The 26,314-nt window shown below is 39.3% G+C and overlaps 2 protein-coding genes across 2 annotated transcripts; both read right to left on the bottom strand.

Moving 5' to 3' along the window:
• Positions 1–6,153, bottom strand: LOC101740646 (chymotrypsin-2). Its single transcript, XM_038015661.2, has 5 exons — positions 6,024–6,153; positions 4,778–4,958; positions 2,861–3,107; positions 2,179–2,325; positions 1–273 (listed from the first exon to the last, which is right to left on the bottom strand). Exons 1-5 carry the CDS (start codon positions 6,151–6,153, stop codon positions 127–129), a joined length of 852 nt encoding a protein of 283 aa, XP_037871589.1. The 3' UTR covers positions 1–126.
• Positions 4,828–26,314, bottom strand: LOC119629606 (uncharacterized). Its single transcript, XM_038016067.2, has 2 exons — positions 22,045–26,314; positions 4,828–4,958 (listed from the first exon to the last, which is right to left on the bottom strand). The coding sequence occupies exon 1, from the start codon at positions 26,312–26,314 to the stop codon at positions 22,274–22,276; it is 4,041 nt and encodes a 1,346-aa protein (XP_037871995.1). The 3' UTR covers positions 4,828–4,958; positions 22,045–22,273.

Genomic DNA, 26,314 nt, shown 5'->3' with positions numbered 1-26,314 from the left:
TCTCTTTTAATAAATAATATTATGTTTTATTTATCACTTATATACATTTTTTTTTCTGTCTTCGGTAAATTCATACACAATTAATAGAGCAACTTTATCGAGATAGTCGCCGATATTAAAAAAAAGTTAGTTTTGTTCCATTTTCTCCAATATCCAGTCTTTAAATGCGAAGACCCTTGAGTATACATCAGGGTAGCCACGAGCACAGGGCATACCCCAGGACACCACGCCCACCACCGTGTTTCCTTCCACCAACGGACCACCAGAATCGCCCTGTAATTAAAACACCTCGATTTGAATTTACCATTTTTTTTAAAACAATTGGAAAACAAGACAGTGTTTTCTTTAAAATAATTTTCTAAAGGATATTTTGCTAACAGTCGAGAGATATCAGTATATTGAGTGAATTTCTATTAATTAACACTTTGAATGGCAAAGGAAGTATTTTAAGTAAACTTTTTTGCAGATAATTCTAAACGCTTCTTTATAAGGTCATTATATTTAACCTGGCAACATTCATCAATGACAAGAAATAAAATGAAAATATCCATATTTTTTATTTCATCTTTTCCTTCCTTTTCCTTTTTTCTTTCCTTTTTTAAATTATCGTTAGAGGGCTTTATGTTAAGGCGTTTTTTGAGCCCGCACGAAGTAAGTACTACCAAGCTATCTACTTTTGCCGTGAAACAGTGATGCTGTAAAACTGAGACTTAGAACTGATATCTCAAGGTGATCTACGTTGTTGACCTCCATGGGCTCGAGAAACCAATTAACACAAGACGAGCCAAAAGTGAGCTAGACCACTCATCTAAGCAATAATAAAAAGGATTAGTTCTCGAACCGCAAGCCAGATGCGTGGGAAGCACCACCCACTGAGAATTTCGATACAGTTGAGTTGCATTGTTATAGCTAGCCTTCGCACCGGAATAAGAATAATAAAAAAAAAACGATTAATTTACCGCAGGAATAAACGTGACGGACTCAACCACTCGTGGTGGTTCATCGATCAATACTAGAAATGAAATCTAAAGGATCTGATCTGTAGACGTTAGTTAAAAGTGGTGTGATACTGCTACAAGCGGGAGCTATTGTTGATTTTGGGACGACGCGACATTTGCTTTTTGTTTCTTTGTATTGCTTTTGTGCACACGCGGATTAGGCCTATTGTTTATTGCTTAGATAGGCAGATGATCACACGGCCCACCTGATGTTAATTTAAGGGCGAGTAGTTAGTTACACTAGTAGCAGAATAGACTAGTCGCTGTCTATTGCTAAGGACTTTCCACACATCTCCAATAAAAAAGGAGAGGAATTGACTCCAAAGCCAAATAGTTTGGGTGAGGGATGACATTCTGTCCCCATATCAAAACGGTAGGCGACCGTGCCGCCTTTATATTAGGACGTCGCTACCCTATGCTTTGCAAACGAAGCAAATTGTCCCTCAGTAATAAGGTAACTCTCTACAAAACTTGCATGCGCCTCGTCATGACGTATGCAAGCGTAGTGTTCGTTCACGTGGCCCGCATCAACTTGAAGCCCCTTCAGGTTATTCAATTCCGATTCTGCAGGACAGCCGTCGGTCGGACAGCCATGGTTCCTGAGGAACGTGGATCTCCACGATGATCTGGAGCTCGACTCTATCAGTAAGTATCTACAGTCGGCATCGTTGTGCCACTTCGAGAAGGCGGCACGACATGAGAACCCTCTTGTCGTGGCCGCTGGAAGCTACACACCCGATCCTGTAGACCAAATGGTAAACCGTCGACATCACCCAAAGCACGTCATTACGGATCCTCCTGATCCATTATCGGTGATTTTAGGCACCACAAGCACCGGTCACCGTCCTCGTCGAACCCATTTCTTGCGACGAAGGGCTCGACGAGCGAATTAACCCATAGACACAGCCCACTGAGCTTCTCGCCGGATTTTCTCAGTGGGTCGCATTTCCGATCCGGTGGTAGATTCTGCGAAGCACTGCTCTTGCTAGGGTCAGTGTTAGCAACACTCCGGTTTGAGCCCCGTGAGCTCACCTACACACTTTAGGGTGAGGCCGAAATAGCCTCTGAAGGCTATCAGCATTGGTAGAAAAAAAAGTCTGCCTCACTGGTTGATGGTGCGATAGTATTAATAGCTGAAGAAAAGTAATGTGCTTAAAAATCAGATAAGTCCAGAACTCACGTGGCATGCTCCTTCTCCAACCTTGGTCATGGCGCATATCTGAGTCGAGAATACAGGGTTGATGCCAACGAAGATATCCTGGCATAGCTCCACACTCAGAGATGTTAGATTTAGCATTTGCAGGTGATTGGGGTATACCCCTGGATACTGTATCAGAAAATTGATTACTGACGTAAGCAGTATATTATACCTAAACAGTATATTACAATTAAAATAAAATCAAAACGCTGTAAAAGCAGGGTCGTAATTTTTATTCTGGTAAGGCTATTTCATAGATCAAACTAATGAAATTAATATAATATCATTGATCCTCAACGCGTGCGTAAATTCTAAAGTTCTTCGGATGTCTTGGATTTAATTAAAATTACTATGAAAGATTCCATTATAGACATATAGATGAATAATAAGGGCCAAACTAAAAAAGCGTAAAAAAAACATTAAGTTGCGTCAAATTTAAATTTTTCATGATTTGGCAGTGGCTTCGCTGTGTACCTATCGTTGCTGATGTCCATGAGCCAGGGTGATTACTTATCATGCCATAGGACGTACGCTAGTCTCCCTAAAATGGGAACAATAAAACGATCTTTTGAAACAGTACAGTGAGTAAAAGCAACCCAATGAAATCATAGTTGACAGAAAAATGGTTGACCGAGTAAAAAACGTTGTAGCATTAAGAACTCACCGAAAGTCTCCCCCACCCACTCAGCATGACGTCAGCTCCGACGTCCGTGTCATCGTCAGGCAGTTGTATTGACTGAACGTTATCATTGAACACGATGTCATTAGATACCTTCACCAGGCTGACGTCATTGCTGATGGCCATGCTGTTGTAGTCACTATGTATGATGATCGACTCGACGGAGTGGTGCTCGCCGCCTATGTGGAGATTGTTTGTTCCAACCACAACTTGCATTGTCAAATGTGATTGGCTGTAAAAGTTTATCTTTTTTTAATTTTTTTTATTGGTTTGAGGACGAGCTCACAGTCCACCTGATTTTAAGTGGTTACTGGAGCCCATAGACATCTACAACGTAAATGCGCCAACCACCTTGATATATAAGTTCTAAGGTCTCAGTATAGTTACAAAGGCTGCCCCATCTTTCAAACCGAAACGCATTACTGCTTCACGGCAGAAATAGGCGGGGTGGTGGTACCTACCCATGCGGACTCACAAGAGGTCTTACCACCAGTAAAAAGATTCGCTTTAAGATTCACGCTCGGTTCTGCGTTAGCCGTCAGCAAAAAGCCGTCAACGTCATGTCATGGCAAAAATGACGACTGGAAACGCATTGTGGATGAGCATAGCGGTCCCAGGTAGCATGGATAAAATCGGGTGAGAGGATGGCGTCATTGTAAAAAGGAAATGACGCACAATCTCGGACAATTGCTCAGAGCATTTTCCATTATCTATATCTATACTAATATTATAAAGAGGAAAGATTTCTTTGTTTGTTTGTTTCGAATAGGCTCCGAAACTACTGGACCGATTTGAAAAATTCTTTTTCCATTAGAAGCCGACATTGGCCCTGATGAACATAGGCTACTTTTTTTAAAAAAAAAATTTTTTTTTTTTTTTGGTTTCATGTGTGTTTTAATGTTTCCGAAGCGAAGCGAGGGCGGGTCGCTAGTATAATAAATATAATGAGAACCGATGTACTTCGATAAAAATTACTAATCGTTGACAACTCAAGACTTGGATTTACTTCATGTTTTTTGATTTTTTTTATATTGCTCTCATTCATGTACTCTTTCTTTTGTTTTATTCTTAACGTTTTCCACAAAAGCGTTTCCAATCACTTTGAATTTGAATACTAGATTTCGTTAATAACAAAGAAAGCTGACAAACGGAGTAGAAAAAGTTATTGAACTGTTTTATCTTTGTAGTATTGATGTGGATTTCGAAGTTAAAAAAAATAATTGTTTAAAAAATTAACAAAATACGCTTTTATAGAAAATTCAACTAAAAATAGAAAATAAATTTTAATGAATTTGAATTAAAGATAGTGTAAGAAAAAGTGATTTTATTGTAAAAAAGCGTGGGGTGCTTTTGAGGATATTATCAAAACTAGACGATGACCGGTTTTTTTTTGATAACGCCATCTTGTTTTGTCTTTGAAGCGGCTAGTTGCAAAAATCTTATACCTTTAAACGAGCAATTCTTGTATATATATAATCGAAATCCTCTGTATACTAAATTTTATGAAAATCGTTCGAAAATCGAAAGCCGTTTCCGAGATTTAGATTATATTATACATATATATTAATATACAAGCATTGCTCGTTTAAAGGTATAAGATAACCCTTTTGCTCATATCTGTTCATAAAATATTTATAACTACTGATACCATGCAAACTATTTTTTAGTTGGATTTTCTATAAAAGCGAATTCGGTTAGTTTATTTAAACTATTATTTATTTTTCATTTTTTAGTTGAATTTCAATTTTTTCTTATTTTTTAGTATTGTCATCGGTCCTTAATAAGTGTACCAAATTTCGAGTTAATACGACGTTTTGAAGGGTGTCAAAATCATGTTCAAAGATTCCGTTACATACTAACATGCATACGTCTGAAGCTAATAAAAGCGTATTAATAACTCACCCAACAGTACAGTGCGCGGCAGTCAAGACCCATTTCTCGTTAAGGATACTTCCGCCACAAAAGTGAGAATTGAAGAGTGTTCGCAGAGACGCCTGATAAGGGATACGACCATCTGGTACAGTCACACCGCCTACCACTCGTGGTGCTAAAAACGGGCTCTCGAACCCACGCAATACGAATGCTGAAATTAAACACACAATCCTGTGACATGATATGATTGATGATATGATTTAAGAATTAAACACCTTTTAATCACAATCTGTGTGTTTAGTGCGAGTGTTTTAACGTCCTCGATAGCGTAAAAGTTAACTCGAATTTGTATGCAGTTGGTACAGCGCCCTTAGCGGCAAAGCTAGGCAAACGTTCGAAATCCATACAAATTTGAGTTAACTTTTACGCTATCGAGAACGTCAAAAAACTCGCACTAAGCACCCTAAATTGTTGCGTTGTTTACGAATGGTCAAAAATAAATTCTGCCAACAAAAGTTTTCTACGGCTATAAACTTTCAATACTGGGCACGTGCCAATGATTTTATTTTCACTAGGACCGATAGTTGGCAGCCTAAATGTTTATACTGTGTTTGTACGTTTAATTCTACGCGCTAATTAAATGTTTTAAGTCTACGAGAATAAAACATTATGTTGTAGTACGTGCATCTCTGGGGAACGAAGTGCGCTGTAAAAAGGCAAGGAAGAAAATAAATGGAAGATAGCGATCGAGTTAAATGAATATCTCCGCATCAGTAATCAGACCTCGTCGGTAGATTTTTTTCAAACACTAATTGCGCTGAGAGCTTTATCGCAAGCCATCGAATCAATCAGAGTACACTGTACGATGTAAATTTGGTTTTTGTACTAATGGGAGATTTTTATCTTAGTTTTATTCTTGTGTTTGAAATAGTTAGAGTTCTATATTAAGTAATTAGCATTATTATGAACGTTAACAAATTGAGCACTTTGTAAAAACGTAAATAAATGTCTAAACATTGTTTTTTTCTATTCTATCAGCCCAGAGACGTCCACTGCTAGACATAGGCCTCCCTCGCCACAAAGATCGGTCTTGCATTACTTGCATCCAGCTGATTCCCGCGAACCTCAATAGGTCGTCTGAGTCAGTCCATCTGAGACTGAGACCTACCCACGCTACGTCTGCTGGTACGCGGCTGCCTCTCAAGAACTTTCCGACCTCAACCGCCATCCGTTCTACGAATGTGCCCTAAAAAATGCCACTTTAACGTCGCAATGCTTTGGGCTATGTTGGCTACCATGGTTTTCCTGCGAATCTCCTCATTTCTGATTTGATCTCGTAGGGAAACTCCAAGCATAGCCCTCTTCATTGCTCTTTGGGTGACCTTCAGCCTTGTCATAAGCCCCATTGTGAGCGTCCACGCCTTAGTGCCATATATCATCACTGTCAGCACACACTGGTCGAAGCCTTTTACATTACATTTTCGACATTGTTTACTAGTATAAATAATTAGATATCGTTAATGAACCGTTCTTAAACTAAATTTAATGCGATTATGTTGAGACTTGGTGCAGTTGATATTAGGCATTGGTTGGTATTATACATTATATTAGGTATATATTAGGAAGGTTGATAGTAGTAGAGCACCTGGGAAGGTCTTAGCACTATCGAAGCGTGAAGGTTGTCGTAGTTTTAAAGAAACGATATTATTCATAGAATTAGTGATTACCACAATGTATTACGACTAGGTTTTATTGTCAGATTAAAATATAAATAAGCAAAGACAGTCAAGTACCTTTTTCAAATCTATTTCTGAACTGATTATCTTTTGTTTAGTCTATTGACGAACTTTAATATTATTTAAAAAATGTGTTTTTAAATATTCATTTTCCTTCTTTAAAAATATCATTATTTAAGCTAAAAATTAAACCTTCTCCTATCTGTAGTTGCGATAAATCTTTTTTTTTTTTTATGATTGAAAGATTACTGGTGGCCCGGAGGCCTTTCCAGTTTCACCAGGACACGTGGGCGAGCAAAGGCTCAGCCAGGAGAGGTGGGATTTGCTAACAGCTACCCGAGCGCGTCCGAAGGAGACCTAACAGCTCAAGAGTAGCTGCTTCGCGAATGAATCTACTATCGGATCGGAATCGCGACCCGCTGAGAACATCCGGCGAGAAACTCAGCGAGCTGAATCATGGGTTAGGTTGCACGGCGAACTCTTTGTCGAGTTCGACGAGTACGGTTACTGAGGTCCCTAAGCCTGCTCCTAGTGTTAGAGCTGAAGGCGTCTAATGCAAAGGTTATTGGATCTGATGGATCCGTAAGGACGTGTCTAGGGCGTCGACGGTGACTGGCTCCTGCGTGATCAGGATTCGGGGAGTAGTCAGCGGCGGCAACGATAAGGCGATTATCATGACGCATAGCCTTATCGAAGTACCGTTCCGACGCTGACTTCATGTATTTCTGGATAGATTCGAGGCCCAGGTCGTCGTGTAGGTCAACGTTCCTCACGAACCACGGAGCTCCGACGGCTAACCTGCAAAAGCGGGATTGTAAAGATTGGAGGGTGTCTATGTGTGTGCGGGCCGCGTGAGCGAACACCACACTCGCGTAAGTCATGACGGGCCTAATGCAAGTTTTGTAAAGTGTCACCTTGTTCCGAAGGGACATTTTACTCCGCTTACAGATCATGGGGTAGAGTCTACCGAGAATAAACGCGGCACGGTCACGGACTGATTTTATATGCGGGCGGAATGTCATCGATGCATCCAGGGTAATGCCCAGGTACTTAACCTTCCTGGCCCAGGGTATGGGTTGTCTAAAGAGAGTAATCGGGGGTGTGAGATTCCTCCTCCTAATCTGGGAGGAAATCCGTGTGGAGCTTCCCCTCTGAAATAGCACCGCAGTACTTTTCGCTGGGTTGATGTCTATGCGCCATTTTCGGAACCACTGTCCTAGGGCTAGGGCTGCGCTCTGAAGCTTCTTCGCGATTAGGGACTTGTTTCTACTGGAATAGTAAACAGTTGTATCGTCGGCGAATAAAGCTAAATGGGTCGGCGGCGACCGGGGAATATCGTTAACGAATAAGCTAAATAGGAGGGGTGAGAGGACAGAGCCTTCCGGGACTCCAGCTCGCGATAAATCTATCGGTACTTTAGATCATATCTTTCTGGAATGCACTCTTAATGATGAATGCCCACCACTATATTGTTTATTAACTAACACTAACATCCCGTTCCCAGTTACTACGAACTATCTCTTAACATTCCCTAATCCTAAAGTTGTAAATGCATTGGCTTATTTTATTTCCCGTAATAACATTAAACTGTAAAAATATTTACAAATTTATCTCCCGTTCTCATTCATCTCATCTGCTACCATCTATCTATATCACTGATATTCTATCTACTTGACATTGGCAGAATCATTCGTCAAAGAAGAGCCTCGAACCATTAAATAAAAAAAATAAAAATAAAAATATCAATGAAAGAACAAAGAGAAAACGTAATACATAAAATGAATGTAAATCTTATATTGTAGTGATTATGATTGAATTTCCATTATTGGGCGAACAATAGTAAACATAAAAGCAACAAAAATGTACGGAGTGATTTCTACAAAAATTAACAAAGGTGATTTTTCATTCATGTCAGAATTCGTATTTGACTCTCTATTGTTATTCAAATTCGAATTCGCTTTCGTAAAATGTCATAGATCACGTTTTAAAAGACCGAGGCGCCGAGGTGGCGTATAGGAAATATGTAGAGGTCAGATTAAATTTAAAACTTTCAAATTTGTAATTTTTTTTTTGGGTAAGTTTTACATATTAAACATTCACTATTTCGATATTTTATTTATTTATTTTTTATTGCTTAAATGTGTGGACGAGCTCACAGCCCACCTGGTGTCAAGTGGTTACTGGAGCCCATAGACATCTACAACGTAAATGCGCCACCCACCTTGAGATATAAGTTCTAGGGTCTCAAGTATAGTTACAACGGGTGCGGCCCTTAAAACCGAAACGCATTACTGCTTCACGGCAGAAATAGGCAGGGTGGTGGTACCTACCCGCGCGGACTCTCAAGAGGTCCTACCACCAGTAAAAAGTCGTTTTCTTTTGCATATTTATTCTGAACGAGGTCACGCGTCATCTGGTGATGAGTTAACCCTACCTTACAATGCGAGTGAAGCTACCCACCTTAAGGCGTAAGTTCGAAGTCCCAGTATAATGTAAAACGGCAACCCCACTCTTCAAACACTGGTGCTCACACTTCACATACTCACACACGCTCTTTACTTGTGGTAGAACGCCTTGTGAGTCCGCACGAGTACCACCACTCTGTCTCTTTCTGCCGTAAAGCAGTAATGCGTTTCTGTTTGAAGAGTGAGCAGCCGTTGTTAAGTATACTGAGAACTTAGAACTCATATCTCAAGGTAGGTGGCGGCATTTACGTTATAGATGTGTATGGGCTCCGGTAACCCCTTATAATCAGGTGGGCCGTGAGCTCGTCCACCCAAATATGCAATAAAAATAAAAACAGCACAGAATAATTTCGCGGTAAAAATAAGCGGCATGATGCGTGCCAACTTACAATATCACTTCTATTGCGTTTCTATGGTAACGGCGGAACTGCTTTGACTGATGGTTAATGAACTGATAAATAACTCACCATTGCAGCAGGTCAAACAAATAACAAACAGAATGCAGAAAAACATTTTAACTATCAATTTTATTAAGAATCGATCACGCGTCGGACTTGCGTTTTGAAATATGATTGTGTATCAAACCTTTTATAGTGATTTTGTGAGGACTCTTTAGACAGACTTTGAGTGCATCGTAACGATAGGGTACACTTGAGATGAACGAACCAGACTGCAAAGACTCTTTCTATTCAAATAAATTCACAGTTGAATAACTTGTTAGTATAAGTTGATCTTTGTGGGGCCACTGCGAGGGAAATCATTTTTCTATATAGTCAAAGCATCACGGGTCATTTTTAAAAAAAAGTTGTGATATTTCTTTTATCACCTTTTTACTCTTGAGTTGTTATGTCTCCTTTGGAGGCGCTCGGGTAGCTGTTAGCAAATCCCACCCCTCCAGGCTGAGCCCTTGCTCGCCCACCTGCTCTGGTGAAACTGTACAGGCCTCTGTGCTACCAGTAATCTTTCAATCTTAAAAAAAAAACCTTTAAATTTGAAGTGGCGTAATCCAAAATTCTTGTTTTTGGTAGACGCTAAAAATGTAATTGATTTTTGTTTTGTTTTGCCGTTTTAATACATTAAGGTACGCGGTTGAGTTAAAATATGTAGATGAAAAGGGTACGCTTATCCTTTCTGGGCTAAAATAGACTGTTTAATTTCATAAATTGATAGAACACATGCTTATAAGCTGTCCGTAGTACGTAAGCTCATTTTGGTAAAATTTTATAATAAACTAGCGACCCGCCCTCGTTTCGCTTCGGAAACTGTCATTTATTATTGATTTCTCTACTATTTAATGGATGTTATTATGCATACAAACCTTTCTCTTCAATCAATCTATCTATAAAAAAAAACCGCATCAAAATCCGTTGCGTAGTTTTAAAGATTTAAGCATACATAGGGATATAGGGACAGAGAAAGCGACTTTGTTTTATACTATGTAGTGATTAAACCACTTCAATTCTAAAGGTGCGTATGTTGAAAATTTGTTAACGAGATTCAAGCATCTGTCAAATATTTTGTGTTCTATGGTATTAGGTATAGCTACCGCGCCATTCCCGTTAACCAATCCAATCGGTTAATAAAGTTGCTAAGACTACTTCTCTGAAAATATATGCTTACTCTTTGGATACATTTCATAATAACAAGTTTACAGTAACATTATGTTTTCAATTACCTACCTGATTGCTGATAGCTTAATACCTACCTGTTGATAGGACACATTGTGACAGTACTCTAAATAAATTTGAATCAAATTTCGTCTTTAGTGTCTTTAGTCAAGTATTGCATTTCCTTGTGCTTATTGTTGTATTGTGCTTAAATGTAATGCTGAATCTTTTACAAAAAAAGGCGAGAAAGTAAAAACTTACTCGGAATTTTCACGTCGGATGAAATGAATTTTTTTTTGTTGAATTGGTGGTCACTTGTAATAAAAAAACCTACAGAATTGCTTTAGGTGTAATAGTCAAAAGCTTTGTTATAAAACATAAAGTGCCGTAAAGGGTAATGGCTTTTTTTAAATGAATTCTGGTAATGAAGCGGCCTACAGAGTTGCTAAAGAATAACACAACTCTACAAAATAAATTTGTTCTTTGTCCTAACGTTTATACTAGGTTTTTCCGGTTAATTATTCACAAAAAACGAAAATAAAATACCTTTTTTTGGTATGAAGTTTGCTTTTGTGATAGTTATAGTAATAATACTCATTTTTCAATTTATTTATAAATTTAATTAATTTTAATACTTTCAAAAAAAAAACAAAATGTGTGCAATTCACACGTGGTAGAAGTGAAACCTTCCAAAATTAAAATACAATTATCCTAAACGTCTTAAGTATATGTAAAATTTTGTCATTAATAAATAATTGTAAGGTAGCGCCCTCTGTGAATTGATATTTTAATTTCACGTATAATCCTAAATTAAAATTCACTACAAGAGCATTCATACACACGTTAGTATTAAAAAATCTCACAGATGGCGCTGTATTAAATAGTATGTATATTTCTGTCTCATTCTTTGCTGGCTTCATTCTACACATTTTTGTATTTGTGTCTCTTACCTGTCGTTTTTTCCGTTGCATCCGGTTTGAAATCACAACGATTCTAAAGAAGTTTTCACTTCAAAAACCGCGCTATGAGAGTGGGGTGTTTACGTTTACACGGTGCCACTAGATAGCACTCGAGTCATAAACAATAATCAGGTGTTTTGTACAAGGCCAGAAAAACTTAAAATGTCACGAAAGTGTAAATACGATGCTGATGCATTTTGTTTCATATGTGGTCAATTTATTAAAGTTCAAAAGCAAGCAAACTGTTTCATGCCATGTATTTTTTTTCCGTCTAATTACGATCTAAAATATCGAAATTTTATGCTTTGCAGTCAAAGTAAAATTTGGTGTTGACCCGTGTAATGATTCTTCGTATAATTAGATAAAAAACAGTTTATGTTACATAGTTATTTTAAAATTATCTGCACAAGAAGCATCGTTACAGAATTCAAATAATAATCTAAAGAGAATTAGTAGTTAGAGCGAATCTTTGTTAAACTAAAATTATAATTCAATCACTTTATCTGTGGAATGTCTAAATCTTAAATCTACAAATAAAATTTTATTAATAACCAATTATTTATTTATTTTTATTTTACTGCTTTGTTGGATCGACGAACTCACCCACCTGGTGCTAAGTGGTTATCGGAGCCCATAGCCCATCAACAAGGTAAATGCCACCACCCACCTTGAGATATGGGTTCTAAGTTCTGAGTTTTTACAGTACAACGGTTGCCCCATCCTTCAAATCGAAACGCATTGCTGCTTCACGACACAAATAACACCATTCAGAGCAAATGACGTCATATGTGGTTACTAGTTTTCTTTTAGTGGTTTACTAAATGGTTCGTCATCTTTGCATCAATGCTGGGGGTCGTATCCACCTCAAGTAACTCTCTCCTTTACTATTATAATATATAGTTAAATGGTTAGCTATTGTTTAATTTGGCATCGTGCGACATCACATGTGATGAAGTTGCTTTTCTAATTTTGTGAGCTTAGCACAGCAGTTTGAAAAATTAAGAACCTCATTCTATTCCCTATTGAATGCCCAAATACAAACTCCGTAATTGACAAGTAAGTTTGTTGAAACAAAATCTGAATACATAAAATCGTATTGAACATGCAAATGATCGGATCCGCTATAATCAATGTTTTCGACTAAGACTATATTTATTATTGATCGAACGCATTTTGTTCAAGGGTTCGTAGCGTGATTTTCACTATGTCGTCGCAAGCGATGTCCCACAGACCACGCAATGGGCCAATAACCCTTATTCTAATGCAGGGGATGATGAATGCGCTGAGTTTGTTACGAATGGCCTTCATGAATGATGATGTCTGGTTTTTGTGAGTGAAAAATGTGTTTTACTTGTGAATAGAATCGATTGAGCACACGAGCTTTGTGCGAATAAAAATTGATTTTGAAATAATAACTGTGCATAGTATATTTTCTTGTAATAATTTAAAACAGATACGAGTTTGCGCATTAGTTGGTAGTATCTCGTCACCTTATTTTTTACTATCTGTGGTAGGGGTTATACTAGACTCACAGAACTAGTAGGTGAGCTCACGGGGCTCAAACCTTGATGAAGTTGCTAACACTAGCCCTAGTGCTTCGCAGAATCTACCGCCGGACCAGAAACGCGACCCACTGAGAAGATCCGGCGAGAAATGCAGTGGGCTATGTTTGTGGGTTAATTTACTCGTCGAACCATATCAACCAATAGGTAACAAATCACGTAATTGAAATTAGAAGCCCGCTCCAGCGCATGATGATACCAACTTTTGACACCTTGTGGTCAACTGTGCTTCTTCCATTACCAAAATAGAAAATAGGTTACATTTATTTCTAAAGTTAATTTTAGTGAGAATTAGAAAATTCAACAGTGTTTTGATGTTGATTGCAATAAGAGAAATCGATAAGATAACGTTGTTTCACTAGTTAACTACGTCTAAATTCGATTAGTGTGTCAAGTGAGCGTGTATAATGGTACTTAAACGAGCCTTGCGTGAATGGAGTGGATGCTCTTGATCTATTTTAATAATCTTGTTCTTGTAACTAACTTGTAACTAACTTGAGACCTTAGAACTTATATCTCAAGGTGGGTGGCGCATTTACGTTGTGGATGTCTATGGGCTCCAGTAACCACTTAACACCAGGTGGGCTGTGAGCTCGTCCACCCATCTAAGCAATAAAAAAAAATTATCTTGACTTATTAATAATTTTATCAAATTACAATTGACCTTGCGAGCACATTCGGTATAACACGATCGCCTAGTAGGTTGTAGGTAGAAGGTGGCCCTGGCTACGGGTCCACGTTCGTTTCTTGGTGTCCTTGGTTCGAACGATAGCCACTAGCACTCATAACATTCTTACTGCTGGTAGGACCTCCCTGCCTATTTCTGTCGTGAAGCAGTAATGCGTTTCGGTTTGAAGGGTGGGGCAGCCGTTGTAACTATACTCGAGACCTTAGACCTCATATCTCTAGGTGGGTGGCGCATTTACGTTGTGGATTCTATGGGCTCCAGTAACCACTTAACACCAGGTGGGCTGTGAGCTCGTCCACCTATCTAAGCAAAAAAAATATAAAAATAACACAGTAGATAATCCTAACTTGGGGACCGTTGAATGTGGAAGATTCGGTAGTAAATAAAACTGAACAATAATATTGCGCATTAGACTTGGCTAGATTTACGGAGAAATTCCTTTCAGTACAACAAGCCAGGCCCGAAAACTCTGAAATATTTGTGTTACGTTGCGAAGCAGGGATGGATTGAGTCGGATTTTCTCAGTGGGAAAGAGATTCCGAACCGTTGTCGAATTCCTAGCACTGTAACTATCGTTAGAGCAGGCATATTTAGGCAGGTGTATTTCCCTCTTTTTTTATTGTAATAATTTTTTTCTCGCCATTTGGAAAACTAAAAGTTTCCGTGGTCACAACAGATGTCTGAGCCGTTATTCGTCGACATTTTTCTATTATGCTAACTACCGTATTATTTCTATACAAAAAAAGCTTTTACGTCTAATTTCAAAAAAGTCAGAGTTCAAAGTATAGTTTTTTTTTTTAAATAATAATGGCTAAATAAAAAATGAGAGGTTAAACCGTAAAATTATATTTAATTATGGCTGTCACTCGTGAAGACCAATGAAAATACTAACTACTAAATTTTATGGCGCTGGAATACTTCTCATGAATCAAAAAGTAAGCTACAATCTTTTTTTTTTTTTATTGCTTTGATAAGTGTACGCGCTCACAGTCCACCTGGTGTTAAGTGGTTACTGGGCGCATAGACATCTACAACGTAAATGCGCCACCCACCTTGAGATATAAGTTCTAAGATCTCAGTATATTTACAACGGCTACCCTACTTTTCATATCGAAACGCATTACTGCTTCACGGCAGAAATAGGCAGGGCGGTGGTACATATCCGCGCGGACTCACAAGAGGTCCTACCACCAGTAATTACGCAAATTATAATTTTGCGGGTTTTGATTTTTATTACATGATGTTATTTCTTGACCGTGGAAGTCAATCGTGAACATTTTTTGAGTACGTATTTTTATAATGAAACCACCATACCCGCCTGGGATTCGAACATCGGTGCATCGCTCAACACGAATGCACGGGACGTCTTATCCTTTAGGCCACGACGACTTCATATATAAATGTTAATGTAGTTAATTAACTATTAGGCATGTTTTGCAACTGATCGATATTGTAAATTTAAAAACAGAATTCACTTCTTAATACGACAAACAAACTAAACTATAGCTGATGAGTAATATACCCACAATCAAAAGTTGTTAACCTCAATTCTCTAACTAACAGTAAAGTCGAAACAATAAATGGAACTATTCAGTAAACAGACCACATCCTCATAGCGCTCTGATTCTGCTAGGAAAAGCCACATTGTAAATTCTGTCGGTAAATGCTTTTGCAACTTATTTATTTAACCAGGGCAGAATTCAGAGTTTCTAATCAAAATTAAATGTATCTGGAGTTTTATCCGGCAGTGGGGCTGAGAATTAGTTTTAGTATGTTGTTGCGGCCGTAATGACCCGGTATACTTGTGACAAGCGTTTCACTGGTGGTAGTACCTCTTGTGAGTCCGCACGGGTAGGTACCACCGCCCCGCCTATTTCTGCCGTGAAGCAGTATTGCGTTTCGGCTTGAAGGGTGGGGCAGCCGTTGTAACTATGCTGAGACCCTATAACTTATATCTCGAGGTGGGTGGCGCATTTTACGTTGTAGATGTCTATGGGCTTCAGTAGCCATTTAACACCAGGTGGGCTGTGAGCTCGTCCACCCATATAAGCAATAAAAAAAACAAACATAGCTCTCAGCATCTACCATCAGTAATTCAAACTGAAATACACATTAGTTTTACTGCAAGGATAATCCGTACAGTGGAATTCACATTTGAACTTTTATATTTGCCATTTAAAACTTGCAATGTGTGTCTACAAAGTTTAATATTCTCATTGTACCCGAATGGATAGGTTACTTAGTTTATTTTTGTTAAAAAATATTCGGTTCTTGTTTTTTTTTTTGAGAAACCCTGTTTCACTTACGTATTTAGGGGATAGGAGATTTGACCTCACAAGCCCCCCCTGTGGCACACTTTGTCAATAATATGTGAGTCCCTCGAGTCCGTATCTGAGTTAATAGTTGCCCGCGACGGTCCTTGCGATGGCGTGTTATTTTTCTGAACATCGCATAACAAGGTTTTGCACTCAGCTGTATTGCGTGCGAGGGCGCCTGGGAAAATGTTTCATGAACTCAAGAGCAGAACGTCAGAGCTGTAGTCGTGTTTTATAATTGTTTCTAAATCCAATATATCGGAGGCGAACTAATACATAATATTAAAGACCTTTGATGAAACACGCTTATTTAAATAGTGTCTTATATTTTATATCTCAATTAGTTTGTGTAAGTCTTTTACATGTAAACTTTTTTCATCTTTCTTTTTTTGGCAATGTCGTCTGTCATTTTTACTTTTTTTACTTCCTCTAAATAGGTTACAATCTTTCTATCTGGATGTAGTTGTGGCCTTTTTATTTACTACCATATCTATACTAATATATAAATCTACAGTGGTTTTTACGGATGTTCCGTTATAACTACTGAACCATGCATCCGATTGACTTGAAACTTGGTGTCCTTGTAGAAAATACATGTACTTAATGGATAGGCTAATATTTATATGAATGTTAGATTCCCTACACCAGTTGCGGGGGCGTTAATGATGAGAACCTTTGTGGGGGTGAGATATTATGATAATGTTAATTTACTTGTCAATTAAAGCAGTAGCGCCAATTGCCTGTGTCATATAGTATTTTTTTCGATATTTGAAAGTCTTAGTTAAAACTATTGTTTGGATTCAGTATACGGCTGACGATACTGTCGTCCTTAATCACGAAAACTATATAGTAATCGAAACGTCAGTAACAATAAAATGAAAATAACAATGTGACATTAAAATAGTGATAGTACTTTTAATTATGTATCAACATTACATACATAGATCTAAAACAGAGCTGCATTTGCAATTATTACGGGTAATTTCGATCAGTGGAAATGTTTTTCCGTAACCCAAATAATCTGCTAGGATTTTTGAAAAAAAAAAGAAAAGGTCTCCAGTAATTGCGATAAACAAGGAAATTTTTAGCAACAACTTAACAGCTAGAGAAGGTTATTCATCAGTGTGGAACATTATTTCATCGGGTCTGCAGTGACACTAGGTTAATTAAGACGTGCTCAGAAAGTAAATTCTTTAAGTCCAGTAGTTTCAGAGACGTTTCCCTCCATTAATTAGGCTCGTATTTTGATCTTGTTTACTTCAAGATTCATGGGCTAATAAAATAGTTTGTTATCACAAAAAGAATGTGATGCTATTTACATTTTTTTATTCATCACGTATTTTAATTTTAATGTTGAATCTATGGTCTAGATTGGTTACTGATTGTACTGTATTCCTGCTCATCAGTGACGAATCTTTGGAGTAGGACATTGACAACGAGCACAAAAAAACTCCTTACGGGCTAAGGATTTTTTTTCTACCCAGTTGATACTGGCCAGGAAATTGGAGTAAGGATATAAACTTATTACACTGTATTCGGTCCTTGGTGCGGGGGTAAACTTTGCAAGTTCATCGAACGTCTTAAAGTCGTTGAAAATGACGTACAAAGATTCTGTTACATATTAAACTAATATGCACACTATCGAAATGGTGTTTAAGTGCGATACAGTTATTGGACCTACCTACCTTGCTCGATGAACTTTTTCAGTTATGTAACAGGGTATTTGGTAGTATATGTGTAATAATGTAAAAATTTCATGCAATGTTACATATAGTTTTTTGAAGTGAAACTTCTTTATCGACTTAGGGAGAAAAAAAAGTATGTAACGTTTTTCGGTTACGCGCCATCTTAATTTCTGTACATTTTTCCGTTACGCGCCATGTTTATTTTTATTTAGTTTGTTATCAACAGATGTCGCTGCACGTAAATTCAACAATTCCTGAATCGCGGTGACGAGATGTTACACAGTTGATAGACGTTCTCGTATTTCTCTTTCTAAATCATATCTACCTGACGTTGGGATACCGTGATCACGCAGGCGGTTCCCCCGGGGTGCGGCTGCTCCATTGCACTGCGGAGTGGTTGACCCTTGCGATAGTTTTATATTTCAAAAGCTTCACTTCTACCGTGTGTAATTTGCACACAAACACACTCACATTTTTTTTTTCTTCTCTATTATATAAACTAATATATAAATCTAGAGTGGTTTTTACGGATGTTCCGTTATAACTAACTACTGACTGAACTATGTAACCGATTGACTTGAAACTTGGTATCCATGTATAAATACATGTACTTAATGGATAAATGGATGGATAGGCTAATATTTATATGAAGGTTGGACTCCCTAATAATAAGGACAATAAATAATAATGACGTTAATTTTAAATGCCCAGCGAAGCGGGCGAGTACGGCTAGTTATACAATAAACCGCTTTTTTACCAATGCATGCAGTCGGTACCTGTAATTGTGTTAGTATTTAGTGTGAGATCAATGTACGTGTTACCTGTATGTAATATTCTATGCTGATGATGTTATACATGTTGGTACCCAATAAATAAAATAAAAAAAAAGTAGAATTGCAGGTGAGGTATAATAGATGTTGTAATCACTAACGACAGATGGATTTTGTTCGAGTAATTGCTTTATAAAACTAATTGTAATTAATTACTATTAAATCCCTACTATCTTCTTTTCCACCGTCTGCGATGCTCTCACGACCGAAATAGAGAGACTATTAAATCGGAAAGCCTTTAATAATTTCACCGAGCTTGCCCAGTGCAATAGAAAATTTACTTAAATTATACTTTGTTAGTATTTCTAGAATTGCAGACATAAATAAAACCACTGCTATAGTTGCCACTGGACAAATACACTATGAAGTAATCTCATTCGAGAATTGACTAAACTAGAATGTTATTGACTAGTGATTTTACTCATCATTTTAGGCCTTACAGCCCAGGGTGGGCCTCAGCCTGGTCCAGTATGTCTCTCCAGACTGCTCTGTTCAGAGCTTTTTCCTTCCAGTTCCTGACACCGGTAGCTTTGAGGTCGAGTTCTACGCCATCTAACCATCGGAGTTTAAGCCTGCCAAGACTTCTGCGGCCCTTTGGTTTGCCATAGAGCAGTTGTCTTGGCATTTACTGGTGGTAGGACCTCTTATGAGTCCGCACGGGTAGGTACCACCACCCCGCCTATTTCTGCCGTGAAGCAGTAATGCGTTTCGGCTTGAAGGGTGGGACAGCCGTTGTGACTATACTGAGACCTTAGAACTTATATCTCAAGGTGGGTGGCGCATTTACGTTGTCTATCTAAGCAATAAAAAAAAATTAAAAAAAGTTCTGGACTCCTCCCTTCGAACTACATGTCCTGCCCATCGTACGCCTCCAATTTTTATAGTTTTAATTAATGATTTTACTAGAAGTTTTAATTATCATCGGAACAACTTCGTGCAACGTATTTCTGTGGGCATTTTTAAAACGAAGCTATGTTATTAAATTAAATATGAAACAAAAGACCGGCTCCAGTAAAAACATAGCGGGCTTTTTCCTAAGCTAAGAAATAAAACAAATGTTTACCCAGCGTAATTGCTTAAACGTATCCATCTCCAAAAGCCTTACTAACATTCCAGTTATATAAAATATACAGTGGTACCTCAGTATACGGGTGCCCTAATAATAGGTTGGGGAAAAAGTTTCTTCGCATTTTTTATAATAAGAAAATTCACAACATTTTTTAATATAGTTTATTTACATTTAACTAAAGTATGTAGGTACCATTTTGTTCGATAACTTTTTGCCATCTTGTAGGTGGAGACATGATCCCATTGCTATAGAAATTTTTGGGCTTCTGATCATAATACCGCGACAATTGGTTTTGCCAGTCTTCCCGTGATGTTAACCTGACACTGCCTAAAGAACTCTGAAGAGACAGTTTTGATATACGAGCCGCAGAGCGAGCGATATTTTGCTTTGAGATGAGAGCAAGATTTGAGATACGAGGAATTGCACACTACACCTAAGAGTCTAACATATTTTCCCACCTCAGATTAGACCTCGGTCTGTGTGCCTGCTTTTTCGTTTTCGAAGCATTTTCGATAAGTTGAGTTCGCGTTTTTTGCTTTTTGTATAATACATTTACAAGACATTATCACATTTATTTTTATAGCTATGAATCCGAAGAAGAAGATGATGTTTATTGATGATTATTTTGTTTTTATAGAATATTTATTTGCTATTTTTAATAAATGTTTCTTCTTGTAAAGACATTTTTCTTATTCAAAAACACTTAACAAAAAGAACTGAGGTGATTTTTTGGGAGCTAGAACGGATTAGTGGCATTTCAATAAATTTCAATGGGGAAAATTACTTTGACATGCGAGCAAGGTTACGGCACCAATTAAACTCGTATGTCGAAATGCCATTGTATTACAAAAATATATTCCTAGTTCTATATAATGTAATAGTATATTTATTAGATAGATAATAATATTAAAGAGTTCATTTCACCTTTTTACTTAGTATTATTAATGCACTCGAGTTTTTTTCTTTTATTTAATAATTGGGAAAGTCATTACAAGTGGAAGACAATGGGCTCTGAAAATTACGCAACACTAACACAGTGAGCTCTCGTCGAATCATTTAAAGCAGCAAGGAAAGATGTATACAAATTAAAGCTAAAACAGTCTCTTACAGCTAGTTCTATTACACTTTGCAGAACTTTGCACTTGTCTGTTCCTACACGTCGTTATTAGCAATTACCGAGCGCCCTGCCTAAGCTGCGTGTCCCAGTGCTAGCAGTGAATTCTAAAAGAAAATCTTTGGTTGGCCGTTTTAAATTTTATATCGCTTCCATTTTGAACCTACGTTTGACTGGCTAGTCGATTCCCTTTCCTTGTGGCTTATAGGCCTAAAGCGCGCGTGTTGTATTCACTTCTTCTCAGTGGATCGCGAGACCGACCTGTGTGCTCAGTGCGAGTTTTTTAACGTTTTCGATAGCGTAAAAGTTAGCACATATTTGTATGGAATGGTATCGTTTGCGTACGTTTGTCGCTAGGTGCGCTGTTCCAACTGCATACAAAATTGACTGAACTTTTACGCTATCGAGAACATTAAGAAACTCGCACTAAGCACACCGGTGGTAGATTAGGTGAAGCGGTGTATTTGCTGGGGAGAGATGTTAGCAAATTTTGGCTGAATGCCGTAAGCTCTCTCACCAGCCATGGTGAAGCTAAAATAGCCACCGGTCAAAGATACTGGCGGAAAGGAAGGCAAAAAAAGTATTTGCGTCATAGGTGTGTATACCAATATTTTTAAATTAAAATTGGTAATTCATCTAAAGTTCATCTAAAACAATTTATAGTAATTATGTAAGTGCTTTCTTAAGCCTGTACAGATATAAATATACTTATAAAAATTGATAAATTCCATTTCCTACTGTGTTCATCAACTTCTTTTCTTGGGTTTTGTTTAATAGCTACTGACGAATTTTAATCGTTATCTATTTTATTATGAGTTAGCCTTTTTTCAGTGTTATTAAGGAATCAAAATAAGAAAAATGTATAAACAATGAATCGATTACTTGACGCAACATCGATTATTCGAAATACGATCATTAAATTATGAACGCTTTAAGCAAGTTTAATTTTTTATATTTTTTTAATGCTTAGATTTGTGGACGAGTTCACAGCCCACCTGGTGTTAAGTGGTTGCTGGAGCCCATAGACGTCTACAACGTAAATGCGCCAGCCTTCAAACCGAAACGCATTACTGCTTGACGGCAGAAATAGGCAAGTAGCCGAAGCTTGAATTTTAAGTAGTTATATTTTTTTATATTATTTGTTTCTTACTATATGGTGACGCAGGTGAGCGTCACCTTAAACGTGAGCTGATGAGCTGAAAGGGGGCATATGAACTCTGCGGAGAATGAGCGGACACGAAAGGGTAGGTAGGAAAACGGGACTTACTTGGAGGCTGATGCTGGCACTATCACGGTCGTAGTGGTGTTCCTCTGCGATGGGTGGCACATACACCTTTTCACCGGTTCACACTATACCTTTTACTTAGTATCGAAAGGCGCGCGCGCACAATTTACTCAATATCGAACGAGCGTATCTCCGCGTGCCGTCATGTACCGCACTGTTATGAGAGGTGCGGGGTGCGTACGGGCGACGGCACCCGAGTTGAGCCGAACATTTACGAACGTCGCGCTGTCGCGCGAACATCCTGGGGCGGCCGGGGCTGAACTTCTTCATGTGCTGAATCCAGCGGCAACCTGGCTAACTTGAACACAGGTCTCCGCAGACTTCCATGCTTCGTGTCCAAATCCACGACTCTGATCACTCCATCCTTGCCGGGTAACGTGCGGATAATCCTTCCAAGTTTCCATTGCAGCGGGGGCTGATTGTCCTCTTTGATGAGGACGAGCTCTCCAACATGAGGAGGTGAGGATGTGGAAAGCCATTTGGAGCGGGTTTGGAGGGTATGGAGACAGGATTTGGTCCACAGAGTCCAAAAACGCTGAGAGAGAGCTTGGATGAGCTGAAAACGCTTAAGAGCTGATAATGGCCTATCATCAAAAGATGGCTCAGGAAGAGCGGTGAGTGGACGGCCAATAAGAAAGTGGCCAGCTGTTAGTGGCTCAAAGTCGGAGGGATCTGACGAAAGTGGACAGAGAGGTCTAGAATTAAGTACTGCCTCGACTCGAGTTAAAAGTGTGGAAAATTCTTCAAACGTGAGGTGCTGTTCACCTATAACATGATAAAGTAACTTCTTAGTGCTCTTGACCGCAATTTCATGAAGGCCCCCGAACCAGGGTCCCGTGGGCGGTTGGAGCAGCCAAGTTATGTGCTGATTAGCGAGCCTATGCGTGATTGTGTCATTATTTTGCGCGAGAAAATCTTGTACCTCAATGAGATGATTCTTAGCTCCTACATAATTTGTGCCACAGTCAGAACGGATAAGAGTAGGAGTACCGCGACGCGATACAAACCGTTGCATTGCAGCAAGAAACGCTTCAGTGCTGAGTGACGAAACGAGTTCCAAGTGAACCGCCTTAGTAGATAAGCAAACAAAGACACAAAAGTATGCCTTCATGAGTTTGGCGTTACGTAAAGTACTAGATTTAATGAGAAACGGGCCAGCAAAATCTGTAGAGACCTGACTAAATACTGGCTGGGGTGTGACCCTGTCTGCGGGCAAATCAGCCATCAACGGAGCTCTGGCCTGAGCGCGATATCGGAAACATCTAATGCATTTGTACACGCGATGCCTGATGACACGACGTGCTGAGAGTATCCAGAACTGCTGACGGAGGATAGCGTGTAATGTGTCAGCCCCAGGATGACAGTTTATTCTGTGATAGTGGTCTACGATGAGATCAACTAGTGGGCTAGAGCTGGGCAGAACGAGAGGATGCTGAGCATCGTATCTTATTGGCGCATGAGTGAGGCGACCACCAACTCTCAAGAGATCATCTTTCATCAAGGGTGAAAGACGCTGAAGTCGAACGGTACAAATCTTGCCTGCCTGAAGACGGTAAATATCTTCCGCAAACTCATTGTGTTGAACAGAGCGAACCCAGAATAACAGAGCATCTCTACGTTCTCCAACTGTCAAGGGACCAGAGCGCCTATCAGTTGAGTTGTGTCTACAATTGAAAATAAAGCGTTTTATGCAAGCTGTCACTCCAACGAGCTTGTCGAGAGAACTGAATCGAGTAAGCAAGTCAAGGTCGAGGTCAGGAACTGCTATATGAGCTGGTACTTTCTTGGGCTTCAGACCTGGTAATGCATGGTGGCCTAGAGCAGGAGGCATTTTGGGCCAGGTGTCAGGAGGCTCCTTCAGCCAGCTAGGAGACCACCAAAGATCATGAGCCGATAGTGACTGGGCAGACATTCCCCTGCTCGCACAGTCTGCAGGGTTCAGGTTTGTAGGAACATGTTTCCATGTGGAGGTGATTGGATTGGATGTTATCTTGGCAACCCTGTTAGCTTCAAAGACCTGAAGTCTATGAGGAGGTGTGTTTAGCCATGCTAGGACAATGGTACTGTCTGACCAGCATATGTGTTGCTTTATGGTAATATGGGACAACAATTGAGTCGAGACACGTATCATAAGCTGTGTTAAGAGACTTGCAGCAGATAACTCCATCTTGGGGATGGTAAGACGATTTTTAACGGGTGCGACTCGTGATTTAGCAATTACGAGGTATACGTTGACACATCTGTGCTCATCGAGTTCATGGAGATAAATAACGGCAGCAAAACCTGCCTCTGAGGCGTCTGCGAACCCGTGAAGCGAGTAAGTAGACTTAAATTTGTTTGTACAAATAAGGCGAGGCAAACGAAGGGTTGACAATTGGGGCAGATCTTGTGATATGCGGTTCCATTCTGTTTGCACTTCAACAGGGGTGTGTTCGTCCCATTCTAACTTTAGAAGCCACAGCTTCTGTAGGAGAAGCTTTGCGCGGAAGATAACAGGAGTAACCCAACCGTTAGGGTCATAAAGAGAGGCGACTGTGCTGAGGATTGAGCGTTTGGTAATTTGTTTTATTGAGGGGAGAGAAATACGATAAGTTAACTCATCCGATTGAGGAATCCACTGTATACCTAATACTTTTATGGAGTTGGAGTCTGGGCTAATGTCAAAGTTCTTGGGCATGTCACACTGATCATCGGGAAATCTTTCGAGAAGCTGAGGGCAGTTTGAGGTCCATTTACTGAGCTGAAAACCACCTAAGGCTAGTAAGTTAATCAAGTCGTTTTGGAGAGCTTGAGCCTTTACTACAGAATCGTGACCAGTGAGAATATCATCGACGAATATGGACTTGCGCAGGACTTGAGCAGCTGCAGGATAGCGATGACCTTCATCATCCGCTAATTGGATTAAAGTGCGTATAGCATGATATGGGCTTGATCGTAACCCGTATGTAACAGTGTTTAGGGCATATGTAAGCAGAGGCTGATCTGGCGAAGAGCGCCAGAGAATGAGCTGGTAACGCCTCTGATCGGGATGTATGAGTATGTTTCTGAACATCATACAAATGTCAGTGCTGAAAACTACGGGATGAGTTCTAAACGACAAGATAATATCGACAATGTCCTGTTGAAGAGCTGGACCAGTGTGTAAACAGTCATTTAGGCTGACACCATTTGAGCTTTTACAGCTACCATCAAAAACAGTGCGTAGCTTGTCTGATCCCGACTTGAAGATGCCATGATGAGGGATATAGAAGTGAGGTTTATGAGCAAAAGTACTCGGGTGGCATGGGGACATGTGACCCAGCTTCTGATAATCTGCCATGAAATCAATGTATTTCACACGGAGATATGGGTCAGCTTGTAACTTCTTTTCAAGATTAAGAAACCTGCGCAATGCTATGGCATGGGTACTTCCTAGCTCGGGCATATTATGTAAAAAGGGTAAAGTTACCGTATATTGACCTGAGGGTTTACGAGTAGTGGTAGTGCGGAATATTTCTTCACACTGATCTTGCAAAGGGGTAGTTTCAACATGAAGTTGGGGCTCTTCAGATTCCCAGAACTTCTCAAGGCTCTTGCGAATGTCATGTGTAGATACCTCGAGTTCTGGTTGTGCGCTGACAATGTGAGCCGATTCAGTTTTGCTTACAGGAGCAGTATACAAATCGTGTATGGGTCCTAACAATGCAAAATCAAATATCGTGCCGAAGGCTATTGGCCTGCCGGGCCCCAATGAGACTTTAGTCCCATCTAAAACCTGTCCGAGGATATCCGAGCCTAACAACAGATCAATTGGAGCTGGTGTATGGTATCCTTGATCAGCTAAGGGGATCGTTGACTGGTCTACCATATGTGATATATCCTGTACCTTCCCTAGAGGCAGATAACCGGTAACATGCTTTAAAATATGAGCTGTAGCCGTTATCGTAGGTGTTTCGCTATGAGTGGGTCGACATACAATTTTTATTGATGCCTTGGAGTACTGTGTGTGCTGATTTCCCACTCCCGAAATTTGTAATGAAGTATTCTTTAGTGGTAGTTGTAAAGTTCGAGCTATGCGCTGAGTAATTAATGTTACCATACTGCCACAATCCAATAGGGCTCGTGCTCTTTGAAATTGACCATGAACATCTGCTATTTCTAAGGTGACAGTAGGCAATAATATGGGTGTATTAGGGTTGTGGTTTTCATGTTGTGCTGAAGTTATGGTTTGTGTTGATACCGTGGGACGAGTGTGTGTTGTATGGGTGTGCAT

Source organism: Bombyx mori, chromosome 15, assembly GCF_030269925.1.
Source record: "Bombyx mori chromosome 15, ASM3026992v2".
NCBI lineage: Eukaryota > Metazoa > Arthropoda > Insecta > Lepidoptera > Bombycidae > Bombyx > Bombyx mori.
Note: the sequence above shows the minus strand (reverse complement) of the source record. Positions and strands in the feature narration are given on the sequence as shown.